The following is a 19,132-nucleotide window of genomic DNA, read 5'->3' on the forward strand; positions in this document are numbered from 1 at the left end:
TTTAAGCTATAATATATTATTAAATAAATTAAATATAATAAGCTAATTAAAGAGCCTGCTAAATATCTAGAGAATATCTACTAACTAGTAAATAATTACTACCTTTATTATCCTAAGAAACCCTAGCTAATTCCTTCCTAGTCTTAATAGAGCTTAACCTTAAGGAGGGGGGTACTATCACAGCATGAAGCTATAGTACCTATCTAGTTAGATTCTGCCTTGACTATCTACTCTTATTCCTATATTTAAGCTATATTATTCTTAATCCTGTTATAGCTCTTCAAGCTATGTCCTATCTATTACCTGACACCTACTGTTCTGCTGTTCTGTCTGGTTAGCTCCTAGTCAATGAATATCTGAATCTGACTCTGCCCCCTGACACACCATGACACTTATATAGATAATCTTTTTTTCCTTCCTTAGATTCTATATTTAATAAATATTAATAAATTTATATCCTACTATATATCCTATAAATATTTTTAGGTTGAACTACTAAATATAAGTAGAAGAGATTAGCAAAGTAGAAAAAGAAAGTATATAATTCTCTACTCCCTTTGTGCTTGCAGGAGTTAATTTAAAGAGGAATTAATAATATAAGATATACTAAAAAAGCTAGAGAGTTTTTTTATTTTAATTACTAGTATTATTATTATTATATAGCTTCAAATATTAAAAAAATCGCGAAGAATATATGATCACGAAGAATGTGTGGCGCACCTAAAGCAGGTAGCGGTTTAGGTGGGCAGAAAGGCATGGATATAAGACTATATAAGTGGCTTGGTGTGGGGCGGGAAAATATACCTCCGACCCCGGCGGGGAGATTTGTTTGCTATAAAAAAAATTAAAAAAAAAAAAAAAAAATTCAATGGCGGAATGACTCATTTCCGATTCCGAGATTTATTGAAATACACTGAACTGAACACACGCCATTTACACTTGCTCCAGGAACCCCTCCCCCACACCCTATCTTCAAACAGAAAACATTTCAATCGACCACGGTAATCATGAACGCAGAGGAAAGGTTCGCTCTCATCACCGAAAACCTCGAAGAGGTCCTGAATCCCGAGCTGATTCAGGATATCCTCAAGGAGGGGCGAAACCCGAAAGTCTACTGGGGTACAGTACTCGTCTCCAATACCGCTCCCAATTAGACTCTGCTAATATGTTTCGTTTCTTATCGCGATAGGAACCAGCCCGACTGGCAAGCCTCACTGCGGATATCTGGGTGCGAAACTTGTGTTGCGATTTTATCCCCACTACCGGTTGTCCTGGCTAACTGGTGTGTGTCGATAGTGCCGGCCGTGAAGATTGCGCAGCTTTTGGCTGCAGGATGCGAGGTCACTGTGCTAATCGCGGATATTCACGGATTCCTTGATAATTGTGGGTAGAATCGTGTTCCTGGATTATCCGGCTTTATGAATGACGGGGCTAACCAAAGTCTCAAACACAGTGAAGGCAAGAGCTTCGAAGATTCGACCCGAGGGGGAACCGCAGTCGCTAACGTTATTTCCCGAATAGGCACCGATCGAGTTAGTGGAATACCGCGCCAAATACTATCAGTTCACAATTACCGCTATGCTCCAGGCTGTCGGCGTGTCGACCGAGAAACTCCGCTTTGTCCTCGGCAGCTCTTACCAAAAGAGCCCGGAATATATTATGGATGTGTACAAGCTCTGCTCGTTGGTGTCGGAGCATGCGGCGAAGAAAGCCGGCGCCGAAATTGTCAAGCAATCCTCGAACGCTCCTTTGAGTGGTCTTTTGTACCCCATCCTGCAGGTTTTGGATGAGCAGTATTTGGATGTTGATGTACAGTTTGGAGGTTCGTTTTTAAGTCCTTGTTTGTCATTCTTTGGGACAAAACTGAACTGCAGTAGGACTCGATCAAAGGAAGCTGTTTGCTGCCTCGACGGAATGGCATCCCAAGCTTGGTTATAAGAAGGTAGGTGCCGACAAGTGGTTCCTTGGATTGATCCTGCTCTGTGACTGACACACTCCCAGCGAAGCCACCTGTGCAATGTCATGGTCCCCGGTCTTACGGGTGGTAAAATGAGTTCCAGCGAAGAAGGTATTTTTAACTCCTCCTGTTATATGTGTCTAGGCAGTGTCCTAATCCCAAAAATTAGACAGCAAAATCGATCTTCTGGAGCTTGCGGACAGCATCCGGAAGAAGATCCGCAAAGCCCAGGCTGCTCCACGTGAGATTGAGAACAACGGAATCCTAGCGTTCGTACAGTATGTCCTTTTCCCGGCGATGGCCTTGAAGAGCCCGACCCCGGAGTTCCGCATCAGCCGTGAGCGAGATGGCCTGGAGCCACTCGTTTACACCAGCATCGAAAAGATGCACGAAGATTACAAGAACGATATTGTACGTTCATCTGCCCCCCCCTCCCCGAATTCTCTTTTCTGGATCGTTCGAACTAATGTATTGCTCGCAGCTATCACCACAATTACTCAAGCCTGCCGTTGCGGAAGCTATTGTGGAGATGACAGCGCCAATCCGTGCAGCATTTGAAGCCTCTGCTGAATGGCAGGAGGTAACGCTGAAGGCGTACCCACCACCACCTCCCAAGCAGAAGAAGGACAAGAAGAAGGACAAGGGATCGAGATACCCTGGTGCTGGAAGTGGAGAGACCCCTAACGGTGTAGAGCCGTAGAATAAAGCCTGTAACTAGATTAGATTTTTGGATGTCATGAATAATGATGCATTATATATTCTATCACCACCAAAACACGTGTAAATTCGAATCGAATTATTTAGACATAGTTCTAGTCTGGCCAATCTTGCCATTGGAGCATCAAGTGGTGGGCCATTATTTGGCTTCTAAATAAAATTGATCTCTTCCGGAGTCCTGTAGACTTATTTCTCAGATGTCATATACATAAAACAGTAGATCTGATCCATCATAGTAGTAATGCAATATTCACTAGTCTTGGATTCTTACTCCTGTAGAGTGTAGACTTGGGGATTGACTATTGATTGATTGGCCTTTATATCTATCCCCTTACTCGGTCCCCGATATCAGTTTCTCATTAATTGCCTCTATTTATTATTGCTTTACATTTGCTTGCCCCCCCCCCCTTTTTTTTTTTTTTTTTTTTCCCCCTTCCTCCTATACCATGGACCTGTTCCTGACCTACCGCACTCGCTCTTCCCGCTGAGTCCCGATCCCAGATCGCAATGCATACAAGATGTCTGCCCTGACTTCAGTCTGGTGGCCTGGAGATCGCGTGAAGGCGACCATCTGTCCCGACTATGTCTTCAATCACCTCCCTCCCAGTACTTTACCACGTCTGGTCTCTCCCTTGCCTTGGGGGGAAGGTCTGACCAACGAAACCTATCTCGATTGGATCCTGGAAAAAGCGGGGAGACTCTTTCTTATCTTGGTTGATATTGGAATCCCCGAGCGCATCTTTCACCTGGTAGACGAATCGCTAGATGACACCGATCTCCCCATTGCTGCACACAGCGTCGACCGTCTGCAGCTGTCAGCGAATGGGCTGAATAACGAGCTCGACTCCAAGTTCTTTCTCGCCCAATGGCGCTTCGTCGTGCGGGGGATCAGTGAGGGGAGTCATGTGGCATATACGGAGAATGAGGGTGTTCCGGTGGAAGCCATTCAGACAGGAACTGCCTTGGCGAGAGAGGGGGTCGAGAAGGTCGTCCTGGCGGGCTCCGTCTGTCGCGTCTTGCTGCGCACCCAAGTAACCATCGGGGGCGCACCGCATTTCTTCGATGAACAAGAAGTCCTGGAGGAGATCCGCTCTCTGAGGAGACTAGCCCACGACCACGTTTACTCAATCTACGCCTCCTACTTTGCGGACAATACCGTCTGTATTCTCTTCTCCGGTATTTATGAGAGGAATCTCATGTCCCTCCTGACCGATGTTCCCCAGTCCTTCAAACGCCTCCCAAAAGAACGGCGTCGCCAGATTCTGGTCAACTGGCCACATTGTTTAGCGCATGGCCTATCGTGGCTACATGCACATGGCCAAGTCCACGGCCTCATTCGTCCGTCTAACATCCTTGTCGATTCCGATTTTCGAATATTTATTGGCCAATTCGAGGCATTGGACACCTTATTGCCTCCAGTCAAAGTCGACGACGTCGAGTCTTATCAGTATGGGCCTCCTGAACGCTGGGTACGCTCCATAAGTGTACAGAATAGTGGCCAGACAGCAACTGTCCTCCCATCGGGCGGCCGAACAGGTCGTAAACTGGACGCCCGCCCGACCAGGCTGAGTTGGGCTCGCCTGAGAGACCTACATATCGCTGACCCGGAGATGTTGAGTCCACCGCCGGAGTCAGTCGCTTCCCACGGTACCGTAATCCGCGTTGGACCCCCGGGCTCTTCCTCGCGGTTTTCCTTTGGCATTTCTTCTTCTTCCTCCGGCTCTAGCAGCGGCAGTTCCCGCAAGCATAATATCTCTATGAAACGCCCCATTCTCTATACCCCATCTATCACCTCTTCCACCTCGTCCGGCTCTTCGGGTCAGGGTTCTATGATCTACAATTCTGTTGGGCTGCCGACGGCCCACACCAGCGGCGGAGCGCTTGTTCAGGTGTGGCAGTCTCAACAGACCGATCCAGAGGCCTCCGACATATTCTCCCTAGGGGCAGTAATTCTAGATATATTGACCTTTATGTGCAAGCGAAAGATCTCTGCTTTTGCTAGCCATCGTGGCGCGAAGAATCGCACCGCTGGCCGCGGCGGGGGTGCCGCAGACTGCTCTTTCCACTTCGATCGTAATATCGGCCAAGTGAGCTCGTGGATCACCCTCTTGGACAGTGACGCAAAGAAGCGCAAAGACCCGGTTTTCCAGGCTATTCGGCCGATGCTTGCTATGTCTCGGGATATGCTCTGCCGGGATCCATCCGGCCGACCTTCTGCCTTCCAAGTTGAACAGTTGTTCTCCTGTGCGATCAAAAAGACAGAGGAAAAGGTTGCCCTTCACTGCAAGTCCAACTTGTGTCCCCGTCCCCGAGGGCGACCTAATCAACCGCCTTTGCCAAAACCAGATAGACTGGCTGTCCCCCGGGTGGCATCTCGTTCGCGATCGACTTCCCCAGCCAGCTCATGCAAAAATCTTTTGTATCCTGAATCGACATCTACCACGAACCCCAGCTCCTCTGACTACGCAGATTCCTACGTAAACAGCGACACGGATATTGATCACCGTGAGTATAAACCAAAGATATCGACCAAAATGCGCTGGATCTCTCCAGATCGGGGATCAAGTCCAGTCACGGCCAATGATCCATCCTGGAACTACGGCAACGTTGTTGGGCGTTGACACCTTTTATCTTCATCTACTTTCTGCCCGTTTTCCTTCTGTCTTCTCACTTGGACAAATACCCCTTTTGCAATTTCTGGGGCTTTTTTTTTTTTTTTTTTTTAGCTCCCTTGTATTCTACAGGTATCTGACTGCTTCGGTTCGTTTTCTTGTCTTCCCTACTCTGCCTATATTTACCTCTTCCTTTTCTTTCCCCGGGAGACCTTCCGAAATATTATCCCTGTGTACCTCTTGGGTCCTGTCTTATCTTTTTTTTCTTTCTCTTGTCATGACTGGTTATGACTGGTTATGAAGTGATGATTCAGTCTCTATGATATCCTGGTGTCACTCTTGGTGCGGGTATGAACAGACATTTCTACAAACAGTGATTTAGTACACAGTATTGCAAATGCCTATAGACGTAGATATTCCGGATGCTGTCTCGTCAAGCTAAGCATCCCATCGATCATGCTCCATTCAAGATAAAAGCCTCCTGGCCACAGCTAGCTAGCTATCCCCCCATCCAAACTGCACAAGCACCCAAAATCCTCAACTGCGATCTGGTCAACTAACTGCGTCTGCCACGGGGTTTATAGGCAAGTATGTATATGGATGGATGTATGGATGTATGGTAGTATTATATAGTCCACTCTTATATAGTAACAACTAGTTGATGATCTGAAAAAAAAAAAAAAAACTTAAGGATATGAACGAGGAGCCCAGACAGTAGAGTAGAACAGACACCTGCTGCACCCCGGGTGATGTCGGTTGAGAATACCAAGGCAAATAAAATAAAATAAACACCAGGTGTCCGCACCAGTTACGATACAGGGTGGAACTCCCAACACAAGAGATTAATTAAGGACTAGGTAGTTCCATCTCATGGTTCATTTATTTATGTACGCGCTAAAGTTTCTACACTCAAGACTGGGACAACGCTGCCCCCAATCAACACGAAGATCCAAAGTGTACTACTACACCCCCGAGGGCTTGAACCCAGCCGGGATAGGAATACGATGCGCAGAACTTGCACTCGACATGATCACCGTGAGCTAGTGGCGCCAGCCCCTGGGATGTTGGTTCCAAGCTCTTCTTCCTTAGACACGGACTCATGCAAGGGCATGGCGCGGTTTCCTACCCGAGCGTTGGAAGAGGAGCATTCGGGTCCACGGCCCATCCACCAGCCGTGGGAGTAGGACATACAGGCGGCGTTATGGCTGGCACAGACTGGGCGTATTCCGACAACGCGACGCCCGTTGGGGAAACCTTATCCCATTGCTCTTTGAGATTATCAAAGTCTGGAGCCACGGGGGTAGGGATACCCTGACGAACGAATCCATCCTGAACCAAAGCCGGCGTAGCCCCGGGGTCCGTACCGTAGCTAATTAGCCCGTAGTCGTTGGCTTCCTCGATCCATTCGTAGATGATCGAGCCCGACCAGGTGTCTGACATCTCAGGGCCAAAAATGGCGGCTTGGTCCTCGAATGTGCGAGGTCGGGCTGCATTGCATCCTGTTTCGGAAAAGAAGATCGGGATTGGGTAGTCTTTGGCGTATTCCTGTAGCTGCGCGTATCCGGATTGTCTGTATGAAGACGGGCCGCACCATTCATATGCGTTTAGAGCGAAGAAATCGAGACGCTCTGCGGGGTCGGGGCGGCAGGCGAGGTAGTTCTGGAGCATGGGTCGGAGTTCAGCAATATCAGCGGCTGCATAGCCCACGGGGATATTCCGGTATCCTTGCTCATCGCGATACTGTTTGACATCGTGAGCTGCTGCTAGGACGTAAGGGGCTGCCGCGGAGCCTTCTTGGGAATTGAGAACCTCGTTCCCGATAAAGAAGCCTGCCGTATTGTTGTATTTTTGAAACTCGTCTAGGACGGCTGTATATCGGTCGAGTTGGGACTGAGTCCAGTATGGGGTATCCTAAGACCTACTGTTAACACCAGTCCACATCCTATACCGGGTGACTCGCCTGTTTAATGGAGGTATCGAATGTGTCGAGATCAACAAACAGGTAAATCCCTGCCTCTGCGAAAGCTTTCATGCAGCCATCATGGTTGGCATGAGGGTCGACATGGTACACGCGAATCGCATTGGCGCCCAATTGCGCCATGAGAGCAATATCACGCCGACATTGAGCGGTATCAATCAAAGGGTCGTCGGGAACAAGCTGATACGCAACGCCTTAAAATGAACCGAAGTGAGCGTCTCAATCTGGTTATGTTAGGCCATCGAAAACTAACCTTTGATGAAGTATTGGGTACCATCTTCGAAGAAAAACTTCGATCCAACTGCAGAAATCGTCTGGATCGCATCCACCTTCAGTACGCAAAAGCTCCCCAAAAGTAAAGCTGTCAACCAGAGCCCAAGCATCGTATATAGTTACCTCGACAAAGCCTGGTCAAGTGATTTTACCTCGGATTCCTGCAACAAGAGGCAGTCTTGAGTATCTGATTCAATGCCCTGAATTGCCCGACCCAGGAAACGGTTGCAAAAATTGAATAGGCCATGTCCTACTTGGAGGAACGAAGGACCCTCTCTTTAAGCTGGCGCGATTCTATGAGATCACCCAGATGTAGGACTGTATCTCAGCCATGTTGGAGACAACATGCATACCAATGCCCCTGGACATAACATGACGTCAAATGGTATTATTGCTCGTCGCGACCCAGATTAACTCTGCCTTAGTCAATTCTTCGGGAAAAGCATAGTAGATTGGAATCTGCCGTTGAGTGGTTAGGAGTGTTTCGGAGGAAAGAAAGGGATAATAAGAGGGCATGGCGAGGTATGTAGGTATGTCACAACGAAGGGAGGTCGAAACCAGCGTCATAACTTAATCGTCCCGGAATGGCTTGCAAGCTACTCCGTAGTTTATTTACTCTAAAGTAAAAAAAAATCACATTTAACCGGACTGCCGATTAGTTCCAACTGCACGAGCCTCTGGCATTCTATCAACCAAGACGCACGGCCAAATCTATCCCCAACAAGGTTAAATTCCCCCGATGAAAGCCCGTCTCCCTGGCACTAAGACATTAGGAGTTTGTACACCTTACAAGGAATGCAGAATCCTTTGCTCATCTGTCTTAAAGCAATTGATGTGATAGGCGCTCTCAATTCGTGGGGTTGCTGCATAACCCACTTCTCTGGCTCCGAAAGAGCTGCAAAAAAAGCACCATGGACTATCAGCGAGCCTCTCATCAGCACATGATACTTGTATCGAGCGCGATGCAACCGGAGTCCATGAAGAAGGAGTAAGTTGACCAGATGACGGGCTATTTCGGGATCACCCCGATGGATATTGCCTCGCCCCATTTCTGCCTACCAGGCAAAGGATAGTATAATAGCAAGCTTGGAACAGTCAAGAGACCTATGACCAGCCAAAAAGAAGCCTGCGCATTCTTTCTTCGAGTAAAACCAACTTTCCGGATTCAAGACCTGATACCTATCCACCAATATGGGAACTCAAAGCATCAAGGCGTGGTGGAAGGAAAGCACTGTATATCAAATTTACCCGCCATCGTTCTGCGACTCCAATGGCGATGGGGTTGGTGACTTGAACGGCATCATTTCCAAATTGGATTATATCAAAGCTCTCGGGGCGGATATTGTTTGGCTGTGTCCAATATTTAGCTCTCCACAGATCGATATGGGCTACGATATTTCCGATTACTATGGTATTCATCCGCCCTATGGAACGATCGAGGATGTGGATCGTCTGGCTGCAGAGCTTCATAAGCGAAGTATGAAGCTAGTGCTGGACTTGGTAGTAAATCACACTTCGGATCAGGTGTGTATAGATTGTGCTCACGAGGTCGGCCCACCGGCTAATATCAAACAGCACCGGTGGTTTCAAGAGGCGCGTTCGTCCAAGGGAAACCCATATCGTGACTGGTATATTTGGAGGAAGCCGGTATTTGGGGAGGACGGAAAGCCAAATCCACCAAATAATTGGGAGTCATATTTTGGAGGTCAGTAACTGAAATCTGTGCCGCTTAACACGCTATAAAGTTCTTAATTTTTGTGCAGGTAGTGCTTGGGAGTACGATGAAAGCTCTGGGGAGTACTACCTCCATCTGTTTGCCCGGGAGCAGCCCGATTTGAACTGGGAAAACACCAACGTCCGGGATGCAGTTCATGACATCATCCGATTCTGGCTTGATCGAGGTGCAGATGGGTTTCGAATGGATGTCATCAATTTCGTTAGCAAAGACCAGGCTTTCCCAAATGCCCCAATAGTGATTCCAGATTCACTGTGGCAGCGCGGTGCCAAGTATTACGCCTGTGGACCGAGGCTGCATGAGTACCTGCAGGAGATTGGCAAGATCCTGAAAGAGTATGATGCATTTTCTGTGGGCGAAATGCCGGATGTCAATGACGTTCAGGAGGTCCTGAAGGCTGTCGGGGATGACCGTAGCGAGCTGAGCATGATCTTCCATTTTGAAGTGTACAACACCCACTCCTCATACTCGAGGTAGTCGGGTTTGAAGCCTTTGCTAACAACATTAGGGTTCATCTTGATCACGGCCCGAAAGGCAAATTCAGCGCCAAAACATGGAAGATGCGCGAGCTCAAGTCCGTGGTCTCCAAGTGGCAGACATTCATGTACGAGAACAAGGGCTGGAACGCGGTATACCTTGAGAACCACGATCAGGGCCGAACCGTTTCAAGATTTGGCTCGGATTCTCAAGAGCATCGTGCCTTGTCTGCGAAGATGCTTGCAACCTTTTTAGGGCTTCAAAGTGGTACCGTCTTCGTCTATCAAGGCCAGGAGCTCGGCATGGCTAATGTCCCAAGAAATTGGGGAATTGACCAATACCGTGACATTGAGACGTTAAACCATTGGGCCAAGTAAGTGAACTATTGAACGAACTTCCTTCCACCTTGCGTTGCTTTATTCCCTGTGCGTTACCTAATATTTCATAGAATTTCTGGCAGCAGCTCCGACAAAACCGCACTACAAGAAGCTAGCTTAGCCGAGTATCGGCTCAAGTCCAGGGATAATTCACGAACACCCATGCAATGGAATGGCTCACTTTATGCTGGGTTTTCTACTAAAGAGCCCTGGATCTCTGTGCATGATGACTATCGGATATGGAACGCGGCGGCTCAGGTGAACGATCCCACTAGTGTATACCACTATTGGGCGGATGTTTTGCACCTGCGAAAGAAATTTGCGGAAATCATTGTATACGGCTCTTTTAAACTCATCTCCCCGGAGGACCCGGATATTTTCGCGTACACACGCTCCATACCCTCGTCTCCAACTGTGGCCGTGGTTGTTGTGAATTTCCGCCCACGTCAAGTAACCTGGCCTGTCCCGCTGACACTGGACCTATCTCCATCCGGAGCCGTAGTGCTTTCAAATTACCATAGATGTGAAGCGTCACCATTCGGCAATTCCAGTATTGCTTTAGAACCATTTGAGGCGTTTGTTTGGGTCGGGACACTTGGTTCTGAGTTCACATCCTAGCGATGAGAAGAGGGTGCGCTTTCTGAGACAATTGAAGAGATATTTTTATCGAGTCCCCGCTATGATACAAATTGGGAGATTTTAAATATCACGATCCGAAGTAAGCATTGGACAAATTTGGAGATGATGTATCTGATAGCGCCCGCATCGCTCCGCCCGATCACTTCGGAGGAAGCTGGGTGCCTGGGTCTCCAACCAGCTTATTGTGGCTTGAGCAATAAATTCAATAAACCACTTTGATAGCGGCTGAACTCGATATGATTGGAGCCACCTTCGTAGAGCCAGCGCCACAGCGACACCCAAGCGACCAAAGAGCATTTTGGGACAAGGACAACCGACGCGAACGTATTGACCACTTGTTCTCCGAGACATTGACAGCGAATGAAATTGTATACCACATCCGACTGCATCGAGGAGGTGTATCTCGGGAGTTGTCATTATTGGTAGGGCCTCGGGGCCCTCCGCCAAGAATAGAAACAATAGTGTGGAAAAATATAGATCCGAGACAGCAACCCAATCTTCAGCCCTGTAAAGATGCGATATTGCTGGCAGCCGAGAGGAAAGTCAAGCCTGTCTGTCGTTGGGCTCATTCACCTGGTGCAGGCCTAGGGTCGCCTGTCTGCTATGTAATTGAGCCCCGATCACCGCCAGAAATCAATATTCATGCTTCACTCTCCCGATAGAAGCCCATCCGCAATCATGTTTATCGCAAAGAAAGGTATCCGGGCAACAACGGACCAATTGCGAGTCGGTCGCCCCCTTTCCCCCCCCATTGCAGGGTTCTAGGATACTAGCAGTACTCCGTATCGTCATTCGGAATATGAACAGAGCGAAATTCTTGGCACCGATCGAGACCCTGGCTGGATCCACCTCCCAGCAAATATCATTGCGGTCTGCTGGAAGCGAAACTTCGACTAATGTCCACGGTGCTTCCCTAGAAAGAGGGGAACGGGAAGCGAGAGCATGTTCGTCATGAAGGACGCTGCAAATTTTCTGGCTTTGCCACTGATGTAGTAAGTAGTAACCTGAGATGAAACATCTTGGGGATTCAGAATCAAGACACAATGAAGATCAATAGGGGTATTTCAACCATCGAGTAATAGATTAATGAAAATCGATCCACTAAGTTGTAGAGATTGTGGATGTTTCTAAAAGGGGATCGACGTGGGCTTGCGTGGATAACGGGGCCCTCACCTGACTTGGAAATTAGAAGCCCTTCCTCCTCCTCCCCCCCTTTGCCCGCATGCGTGAACAACAAGCAAGCGGCTTCTCAGCAATCTTAGGGAAATTATTGTCGCTTCTGTTTTCAGCTCCTCTTCTTTCTTCCTTTTGGCGCCTCTTCCTCTACTTTCGTCTATATATCCCGTTCTCACTCAATTCAATTGTCTCTTCTTTTTTTGTTCTTCCACTCTCTAACTTGTCTAGACCATGCAATCCGTGGTACTGCCTTCCCCTAACGTCACCTGTTCGAGAAAGCTTCGTTATTTGCTCTACATTGCCTGATTGGCCGCGGATCTTACAACGTTTGTCATAAACGTCACCTCGTTTAGGAGTTGGTTGCCTTCCAAATTGTAATCTCGTAGATTACGTCTGGCGGGATCAGGATCATTCATTCCCCTATCTAGGCTCACATTCATATATCAAACCCCTCCCCCTCCCCCCTTTTTCTTGGTTCGCCAACGGTGCGGTCAAATTGTCAGCCGCAACAATGTCGTCCAGGAGCACGCCTTCTCCTTTCCGCATTTCCCGAAAGGACGGTGAGAAGCTGGATAGGAATGAGGCCTTTAGGGCCATTCGGGAGAATTTGAGGCGGCAGGAGTTGGGCATAGAGGCACCTAGGTTTGTTGCACTGGCAAACACAGAAATATCAGCTGAATCTAACCACGAAGAATCGCAGTTTTTGTTCTTCGCACCGGTATGAATGTTCGGTCCAGGGCCAAGAAACATTTCGCCTGCATCGGGACGTTATCCATACTCTCCTATTGCCCCTATTTGTGCTCCATAACCAAGCCTCTCGTATTGCAACCAGTGTTCTACCGAGTCATAAAGGAGCGGAATCAGAGCGCGCCTTTCGCGGTGAAGCTCGTAGTGCGTATGCTTGGCTGCATTGCATCCTCAGTGAAGAGCATGATTGGTACTTGACGGAGCGCTGCCCCGCCTGCATCGTCCTGCACGTCCTGCATTCTGAGCCCACTATTCGCTTTGTGGCCGTGGCATGTCTGTTGTCAGACCACTTACTTGGCCTGGGCCTACTGAATTCCAACAGGCGGTTGCCTAGCTTTGAATTTTGGCTCGAAGCGCTGGAAGCTGCTGTGCGCGAGGATCCCTTCTGGGGCGACGATTGCTGGCCGGACATCGAATATCGGGCATGTTCGCTGACCGATGGCGTGAAGCAACTTGTCCTGCAATGTTTGGAGCTCCAGACAGCTCTAGACAGGCAGAACCTGCAATCACCAACGTCGTACAAGGTCAACCTACGTTTTGGCTGTGAATCATCTCAAACTCTGCCAACCCACTCGGTTCCTGGGGTGTCGTCAGACGGCACACAAAGGCCCCTCGTGAATGCAGAGGACCATAAACAGTATTCAAAAATCGCCGCGAACCGATGTCTGCAATTGCATCGGAATGACCGTCCACGGAGGTTTCATACGAGGCGGGCTGGTGACTCACGAAGCCGGTCGGTAACTTCTTGAGGAAACGGAGATGTACGGGCGATATACCCGACTCTCAGATTATCTCCTAGCCACCTTCAGAGTGCAACTCAGCAACTCTATCCTGATAGGTTCCCAGAGTTGGGCTGAAAATAGGGAGCAGAGGAATGGACCCGAGACCCAAATTAGGGTTACGTAACCGATTCTTGTCCCACGATGACTCACACCCAGGGCTCAAAATTATCGTATATAATTAAGAGACATTCCCAATTGCGTGGATAAAGAGCGATCACGGCCTGTTCAAGCGACCCAGATTCCTCGATCTACACAATCAACCTAATCCCGACCACGTCAGCCATCATGCCCACTTCCGGTTCCCCGAAGCAAGTCTACTCGACCTCGTCACCCTTCGAGGAAAGAATCGGATATTATCGAGCTGTCCGCCACGGCCAGCATGTGTTTGTATCCGGTACCACAGCAGTCGACCCCACCTCACCCAGCAATGCCCCGCAGATTCTCTTTCCAGGCGACGCACGGCAGCAGACGCGCGTGGCGCTTCAGGAATGTATCAAGGCAGTGCAAGCCCTCGGCGGCAAGGGGGCGGAGAACGTGGTGCGGGTGAGAATGTTTGTCAGTCGCCCAGAGGACTGCACGGCGGTGGGGGAGGGATTCACAGAAGTCTTGGGGCGACAGAACCACCCTGGTGTTGGAGCAGCGGCGACGATGTTGGTGGTGCGGGACGGGTTCGTGGATACGAGAATGCTGGTCGAGATTGAGGTGGATGCAATTGTGGAAGAGAAGTGATTTCATAAATTGACTCTACGCTCAAGGCATCTGCGTATCGTATGATATGGCCTAGATATAATTGTGTCATCTCCCATGTCATAGGCTGAGCAAAAGCAGAGACGGTGATGCCTACCTGTGCCGGTCCTCAGATATCTGCATCCGGATTAGTACCACAATTATCCATGCTTAATAACTCAACCACATAACTCGGCACTCTCTCTCTCTCTCTCTCTCTCTCTCCATCTCAAATAAAGAATCAAATAGCCAAGTACGGAGGGTACTGTACTTAAGGGCGGATAGTCAACCACCTACCCCTCCCAACCCAAGAGAGATGGAATCTAGCGAACAACCCCAACGGTCACAGCATGGTTCCATCCCATTGGGGCAACAACCGTGACATCGGGCGGCAACTCTTAACATCACTGCTCTATACTTGAGACAAGTCATAGTGGGGACACGGCAGAGGAGAAGAAAAGTGTGTTGGTGGACTTGAAGGGATTCAGGCGATGGTGTTACACTGCCTTAAGGTACGGTCCTTAGTTAGGTATGCTACGTACATCCACAGGTACATAGATACATAGATACCTACATTATAGTATACACAAGCTGTACGACTACTTGGCACTTGGCACTATCACTCTATAACCTCAGCACTAGACTAGGTATTTTGATCTATTATACTCGATTCTCAAAGATGTCCTCCGTAGGTTCGGGTTACCTTACGTAGCAGTATACGTCAAGCACTGTACTCTGTACTAACCTAACTCCCGAGTCGAGTACTCGTACTAGTAGTAGGTACGTAGTTGGAAGTGAGTCCCATGGAATGAAGTGTTTGAGGTTTATCAAGCTCATCTCATCTACCAAGATACAATGAATTAGCTCGTTAATTAGGTTGAAATGCGTGTTAATTTCTCTCCATTTCTATTGATGACTAACTCGTTCTTGAATGGAAGACGGAAAATAGATTAACGAGAAGAGGAGAAGAAACCGTATATCCTACTGGGAGGTACCTAAGTTACCGATGCATGGCACTTGCTGCATCTTGCCCGAAAAGGACACGCGACTGATATGTTCCTCCATGAGTTGTGAAAGTGATGAAGTGGCATAAAGGGATCATCATTTATTGGTTTATTTAATCTATTTAGAATCTGTACTATACCCGTACCATCGTACCATGGTAGTTAGTTACCTAGGTCGGTCATCATTGATCGGGCTTTTCGTCCTCTTCGTCATATTAGGGCTGTCGAGCCTCAACACCAGAAAGAAATCAAATCTGGATTGAGGACTGGATAGGCGAAAAGGTACGAGGGAAAATACCTGCCAATAAAATAGATGCTCAGAACTGCAGATCTTTGCGCAGTAATCCAGACTCGGAGAAAGGAAGAAAAAGAAAAGAAAAGAAAAGAAAAGCGGATCGCTTCGGCAGCACAGAGCAGGGCCTAGAGGGGACCGGCTAGATTATTGGCTGCACGGCGAAGGCGAACCAAGGGGAGACCAGAGTTGTCGACGTCAATCATTTTCATTTTCATGCATGGAATCATATTCATTGGAGAGGGAATAATTTGCATCCCTGGTTTTATGAGATAGCTTTGGGTCCGTGTGAAAAATGTTGGTACTATTTTCCAGATCCTGTACACATTATTCGCATTATTCGCATTATTCGTATTATTCGTATACTCTCTACCTTGGAGTAGTGATACGAGTAGCATTCAGGTACTCCGTACAACCCGAGGTGGTTCCAGTCACCAGACAACCTTACCACCCAGCGTCTATTGATAGTCAAAAAAGTTCCAGAGTATTCTATTATTGCAATTGAAGAAATTAAAAGAAAACATGAGATCCACGATGGTGGCAGGTTTAGAGAACCAAAGTATGCAAGGCATCAAATCAAGTATTCCTTACCATCACACCTGCCTACAGTAAAAAAGCCAACCAAAAGAAGAAAAAAGTAATTCTAATAACAAATCAATACTAATAATAACTAGTTAATTATAACCTCAGTAATTTATCCCAGACCAGCAATTATTTTATTATTATTTTTTTTTTCTCCATCGATCCTCCTTTCCAGTGGGGCGGTCAAGGTCCGTGTAATTCCCGTTTACGGTATCGTTGGATCAGCCACTATGGAGGGTCTAGACACATCGGTTGGGATTAGGAGGATTAGCTGCAGGAGTCTTGACTAGGAAGATTTGTTGAAAGAAAGAAAGAAAGAAAGAAAGAAGGAAAGAAAATATGAGAGAATATAGAAAACAATCTTTTCCTTGACCCTCCCGTAAATAAAGAAAGAAATAAAAAATGACTATGTAAATGGAAATGAAATGTCCTCGTGTCATCCATCCTGGATTAGTCCCTGGTCTAGAACTCGTTCACCGGAACGAGACTGCGAGACTGGAAGAGTCTGGCCCTTGAGACCTTCATTTTCCCAGCGTCATTACTTTTACTTACCTGCTGCTCACTTGCTCTCACCCTTCAACGGTCCCTTTCCATCCTTTTCTCTCTCTCTCTTTCTTACTTTCTTTCCTTTTCCCTTCAATCTCCTTTTCCCCCACCGTTTCGAACCTTTTCTGCCCTCCTCTCATTTCTCTAACCAAGTCTACAACCTAGCTGTATATATCCCTCCCATCTTCTCTCACTGGCTATTCCCCTCACGCATTCTGACGGCGACTATCACCTACGACGGCCACTACTACTAATACGACGCCTTGCATTCATTCCCTCATCCATCACTCGCCAAATTTTTCTATCGCTCCCCATTCGACAGATTTCTTGGATATCCATTTGCTCCTGGTTGCCTGCTCGTTGCCCATATAACCCCGACACAACCTGGATGAATTCTCCACAGTGCCATGGACCGTGTCTGTCTGCCTCAGCGGTGCGAAATAGCTCTGTCATGCGTTCACCGTTCTCGTCAGATTCACCATCAGATGTGTCCACAGAAGCTGGCACTTCGCATCAGGGAGTCGTGCATTCACCAGAACAACAACCTTCTTTACACCTCAACCTTCCCTCATCGTCACTGCCCCGATCCCTCATCGGCTCGAGCCGACTCAAGCGTCGAGCTTCACAAGGGTCGATCCTCACCAAACCTTCCACAGTCTCCCGGTTCCTCACCCGCAGTAGTGCTGCTCTACACCCACCAACCCTCGATACGGTTGGTTTGTCCACAAGAATAGAGTCTCCATCATCCGATCTTCGCATCTCTACCTCTGCCTCCTCTGCCTCGAGTTCGCTGGCGGCTCGAGCATCCCAATCCACTTCAGCCTTGTGGGATCCGACGTCTAAAACAAGCGACTACCCTTCAAATCTCCCTCCAACCCCACCCTCAGACGACGAGCACAGTATAGCGTGGAGCCCTCGAAACGGAATGCTACTCTTCGAATCACCCATGAACCGGGAGCCGGGCCCAACGCCCATGGACGAGGGCCCAAATATGGACAACACGTCGGGGAGGGGACATTCGGACAGCATTGGTAGTCCGTCTGAACGGCTATCAAACGCATCGTCCTCGAGTTCTGGCGACAGCAGCCCCAGGTCCTCAGGTGATATGGATTGCGACCACCCTTCATGGCTAGAAAATGGAGTGCAAACAACAGGTAAGTCCTGGGCCAATAGAGCCATGTCAAAAGAGGAAGAATTAGGGGGGGGGGGGGGGGGGGAAGGGAAATATTGATATCTAATTTTGGAGTAGTATCATCCCTTCCGTTCTCGGATGGCCGAGGAGAAGCCGTCAAGATCGTTTCCCAGATGCTTCCGTACCCGTGCCCAGCGGATAAATCAACCAGCTCTCAAAGTGAAGAAAGTGTCTTTTGCTCCATTATCCAGGCCGTCCAGCACCGCCTGCAGCATGGACAGTCCCCATACGTCAACATCACACACGCTGTTCCGGAGCAATTCAACGTCTCAAATCTTCCCCATTCTCCTCCCAACACGCCACGGCCCCTTTTCCCCACAGATGATTATTTCCGGCCAACTGCTGTCTTTTCCAGCGCGGCCGTAGTATCCGCTTACCACGACTTCCGGGGCCCTATTCAAGCAAAATCCCCGCATTTTCCTGTCCCCGTTGTACCCCCCTTCAGCGTCCATGTCTCAGTTCTGGAACGATACCTTCCCCCATCATCATATCAAGAATACAAAGACCTTTTCTCCCCTCATCGGCCGTCATTCTTGGTGGATCGACTGAGCGAGCTCTCACCAGATGGCGGCTCACTCCTCTTCATCTACCCCACAAGACGGGGTGCCTCAACCTTCAAGTCACAGTACCTTGGGCCCATCCTTGATCCGTTACTTCGACAACTGGTGGTCGTCAATGAACTGTCCGCTGAAATCAGTCGGTATCTTGGCAAAGTTTCATCGGTCGCTCACATGGATGACTTTGACACGATGCGTGAGAACCTCGAGCGGCTCTGCTGTGAGTTGAGTTCGTCGTCATCGCGATTTGATGTCGTCGATGCACGCAAGGGTAGCATTCGTCTTGACCGCAAACTCTGGACCGAGTGGTATATCCACCAAGACAAGGCTCGTATGAAGGAGGTGATCAGCCTCTACTGGCAGAATAGCCGCCGTCTCCCGGCAGCCAAATCAGTACCAAACACTGCCACCAATTATCTCTTGGAAGGTAAAGAGGTTACATCTGCCATGTTGCTCAGTGACATTCTCGACGGTATCCGAAGGCGACCGTACGGTGAAGAGATGGAGCCTAGAGACGGGATCGAGTTGGGGGTTTTCGTGGTCCGTCGGTCTCACTGAACCCTCCTCTCTCTGCCTCTATATATATTTTCTTTCCTTCTGTTCTCCTACGTGTTTTTTTTTTTTTTGGAGTTAACCAAAAGGAGGTCATCATGGCGTTTTTTTGGCATCGGGATAGGTATATACAGCTGGCCTATCATGGATGAACTGCATTACTATCATTTATGATTGATATCATTGGGGGGCATTGGACATGGAATAATAC

At 48.4% G+C, this 19,132-nt stretch overlaps 6 protein-coding genes across 6 annotated transcripts; 5 read left to right on the forward strand and 1 right to left on the reverse strand.

The window, feature by feature from the left end:
* Positions 1 to 1,007: 1,007 nt before the first annotated feature.
* Positions 1,008 to 2,774, forward strand: P175DRAFT_0476611 (tyrosine--tRNA ligase TYS1; the record flags this gene model as incomplete). Its single annotated transcript, XM_040895284.1, has 9 exons — positions 1,008 to 1,119; positions 1,190 to 1,228; positions 1,297 to 1,383; positions 1,442 to 1,452; positions 1,522 to 1,822; positions 1,878 to 1,942; positions 2,002 to 2,068; positions 2,127 to 2,368; positions 2,439 to 2,774. The coding sequence occupies 9 exons, from the start codon at positions 1,008 to 1,010 to the stop codon at positions 2,655 to 2,657; spliced, it is 1,143 nt and encodes a 380-aa protein (XP_040752859.1). The 3' UTR covers positions 2,658 to 2,774.
* A 336-nt stretch (positions 2,775 to 3,110) lies between these two features.
* P175DRAFT_0456076 (protein kinase domain-containing protein) lies at positions 3,111 to 5,398 on the forward strand. Its single transcript, XM_040894613.1, has one exon. The coding sequence runs from the start codon at positions 3,193 to 3,195 to the stop codon at positions 5,293 to 5,295; it is 2,103 nt and encodes a 700-aa protein (XP_040752860.1). The 5' UTR covers positions 3,111 to 3,192; the 3' UTR covers positions 5,296 to 5,398.
* Positions 5,399 to 6,408: 1,010 nt separating this feature from the next.
* gel6 (putative 1,3-beta-glucanosyltransferase) lies at positions 6,409 to 7,647 on the reverse strand (the record flags this gene model as incomplete). The annotated part of the gene is made up of 3 exons (XM_040895874.1): positions 6,409 to 7,197; positions 7,235 to 7,458; positions 7,518 to 7,647. 3 exons carry the CDS (start codon positions 7,645 to 7,647, stop codon positions 6,409 to 6,411), a joined length of 1,143 nt encoding a protein of 380 aa, XP_040752861.1.
* Positions 7,648 to 8,728: 1,081 nt separating this feature from the next.
* On the forward strand, positions 8,729 to 10,744 carry P175DRAFT_0434626 (glycoside hydrolase family 13 protein; the record flags this gene model as incomplete). Its single annotated transcript, XM_040893675.1, has 5 exons — positions 8,729 to 9,061; positions 9,113 to 9,246; positions 9,305 to 9,718; positions 9,781 to 10,122; positions 10,213 to 10,744. 5 exons carry the CDS (start codon positions 8,729 to 8,731, stop codon positions 10,742 to 10,744), a joined length of 1,755 nt encoding a protein of 584 aa, XP_040752862.1.
* A 1,257-nt stretch (positions 10,745 to 12,001) lies between these two features.
* Positions 12,002 to 14,389, forward strand: P175DRAFT_0456084 (uncharacterized protein). Its single transcript, XM_040894614.1, has 4 exons — positions 12,002 to 12,583; positions 12,642 to 13,425; positions 13,448 to 13,526; positions 13,709 to 14,389. Exons 1-4 carry the CDS (start codon positions 12,453 to 12,455, stop codon positions 14,197 to 14,199), a joined length of 1,485 nt encoding a protein of 494 aa, XP_040752863.1. The 5' UTR covers positions 12,002 to 12,452; the 3' UTR covers positions 14,200 to 14,389.
* A 2,242-nt stretch (positions 14,390 to 16,631) lies between these two features.
* On the forward strand, positions 16,632 to 19,106 carry P175DRAFT_0522753 (uncharacterized protein). Its single transcript, XM_040899281.1, has 2 exons — positions 16,632 to 17,774; positions 17,870 to 19,106. Exons 1-2 carry the CDS (start codon positions 17,009 to 17,011, stop codon positions 18,925 to 18,927), a joined length of 1,824 nt encoding a protein of 607 aa, XP_040752864.1. The 5' UTR covers positions 16,632 to 17,008; the 3' UTR covers positions 18,928 to 19,106.
* The last annotated feature ends 26 nt before the right edge of the window (positions 19,107 to 19,132 follow it).

This window comes from Aspergillus ochraceoroseus (assembly GCF_002846915.1).
Source record: "Aspergillus ochraceoroseus IBT 24754 chromosome Unknown P175scaffold_3, whole genome shotgun sequence".
In the NCBI taxonomy this organism is placed as follows: domain Eukaryota; kingdom Fungi; phylum Ascomycota; class Eurotiomycetes; order Eurotiales; family Aspergillaceae; genus Aspergillus; species Aspergillus ochraceoroseus.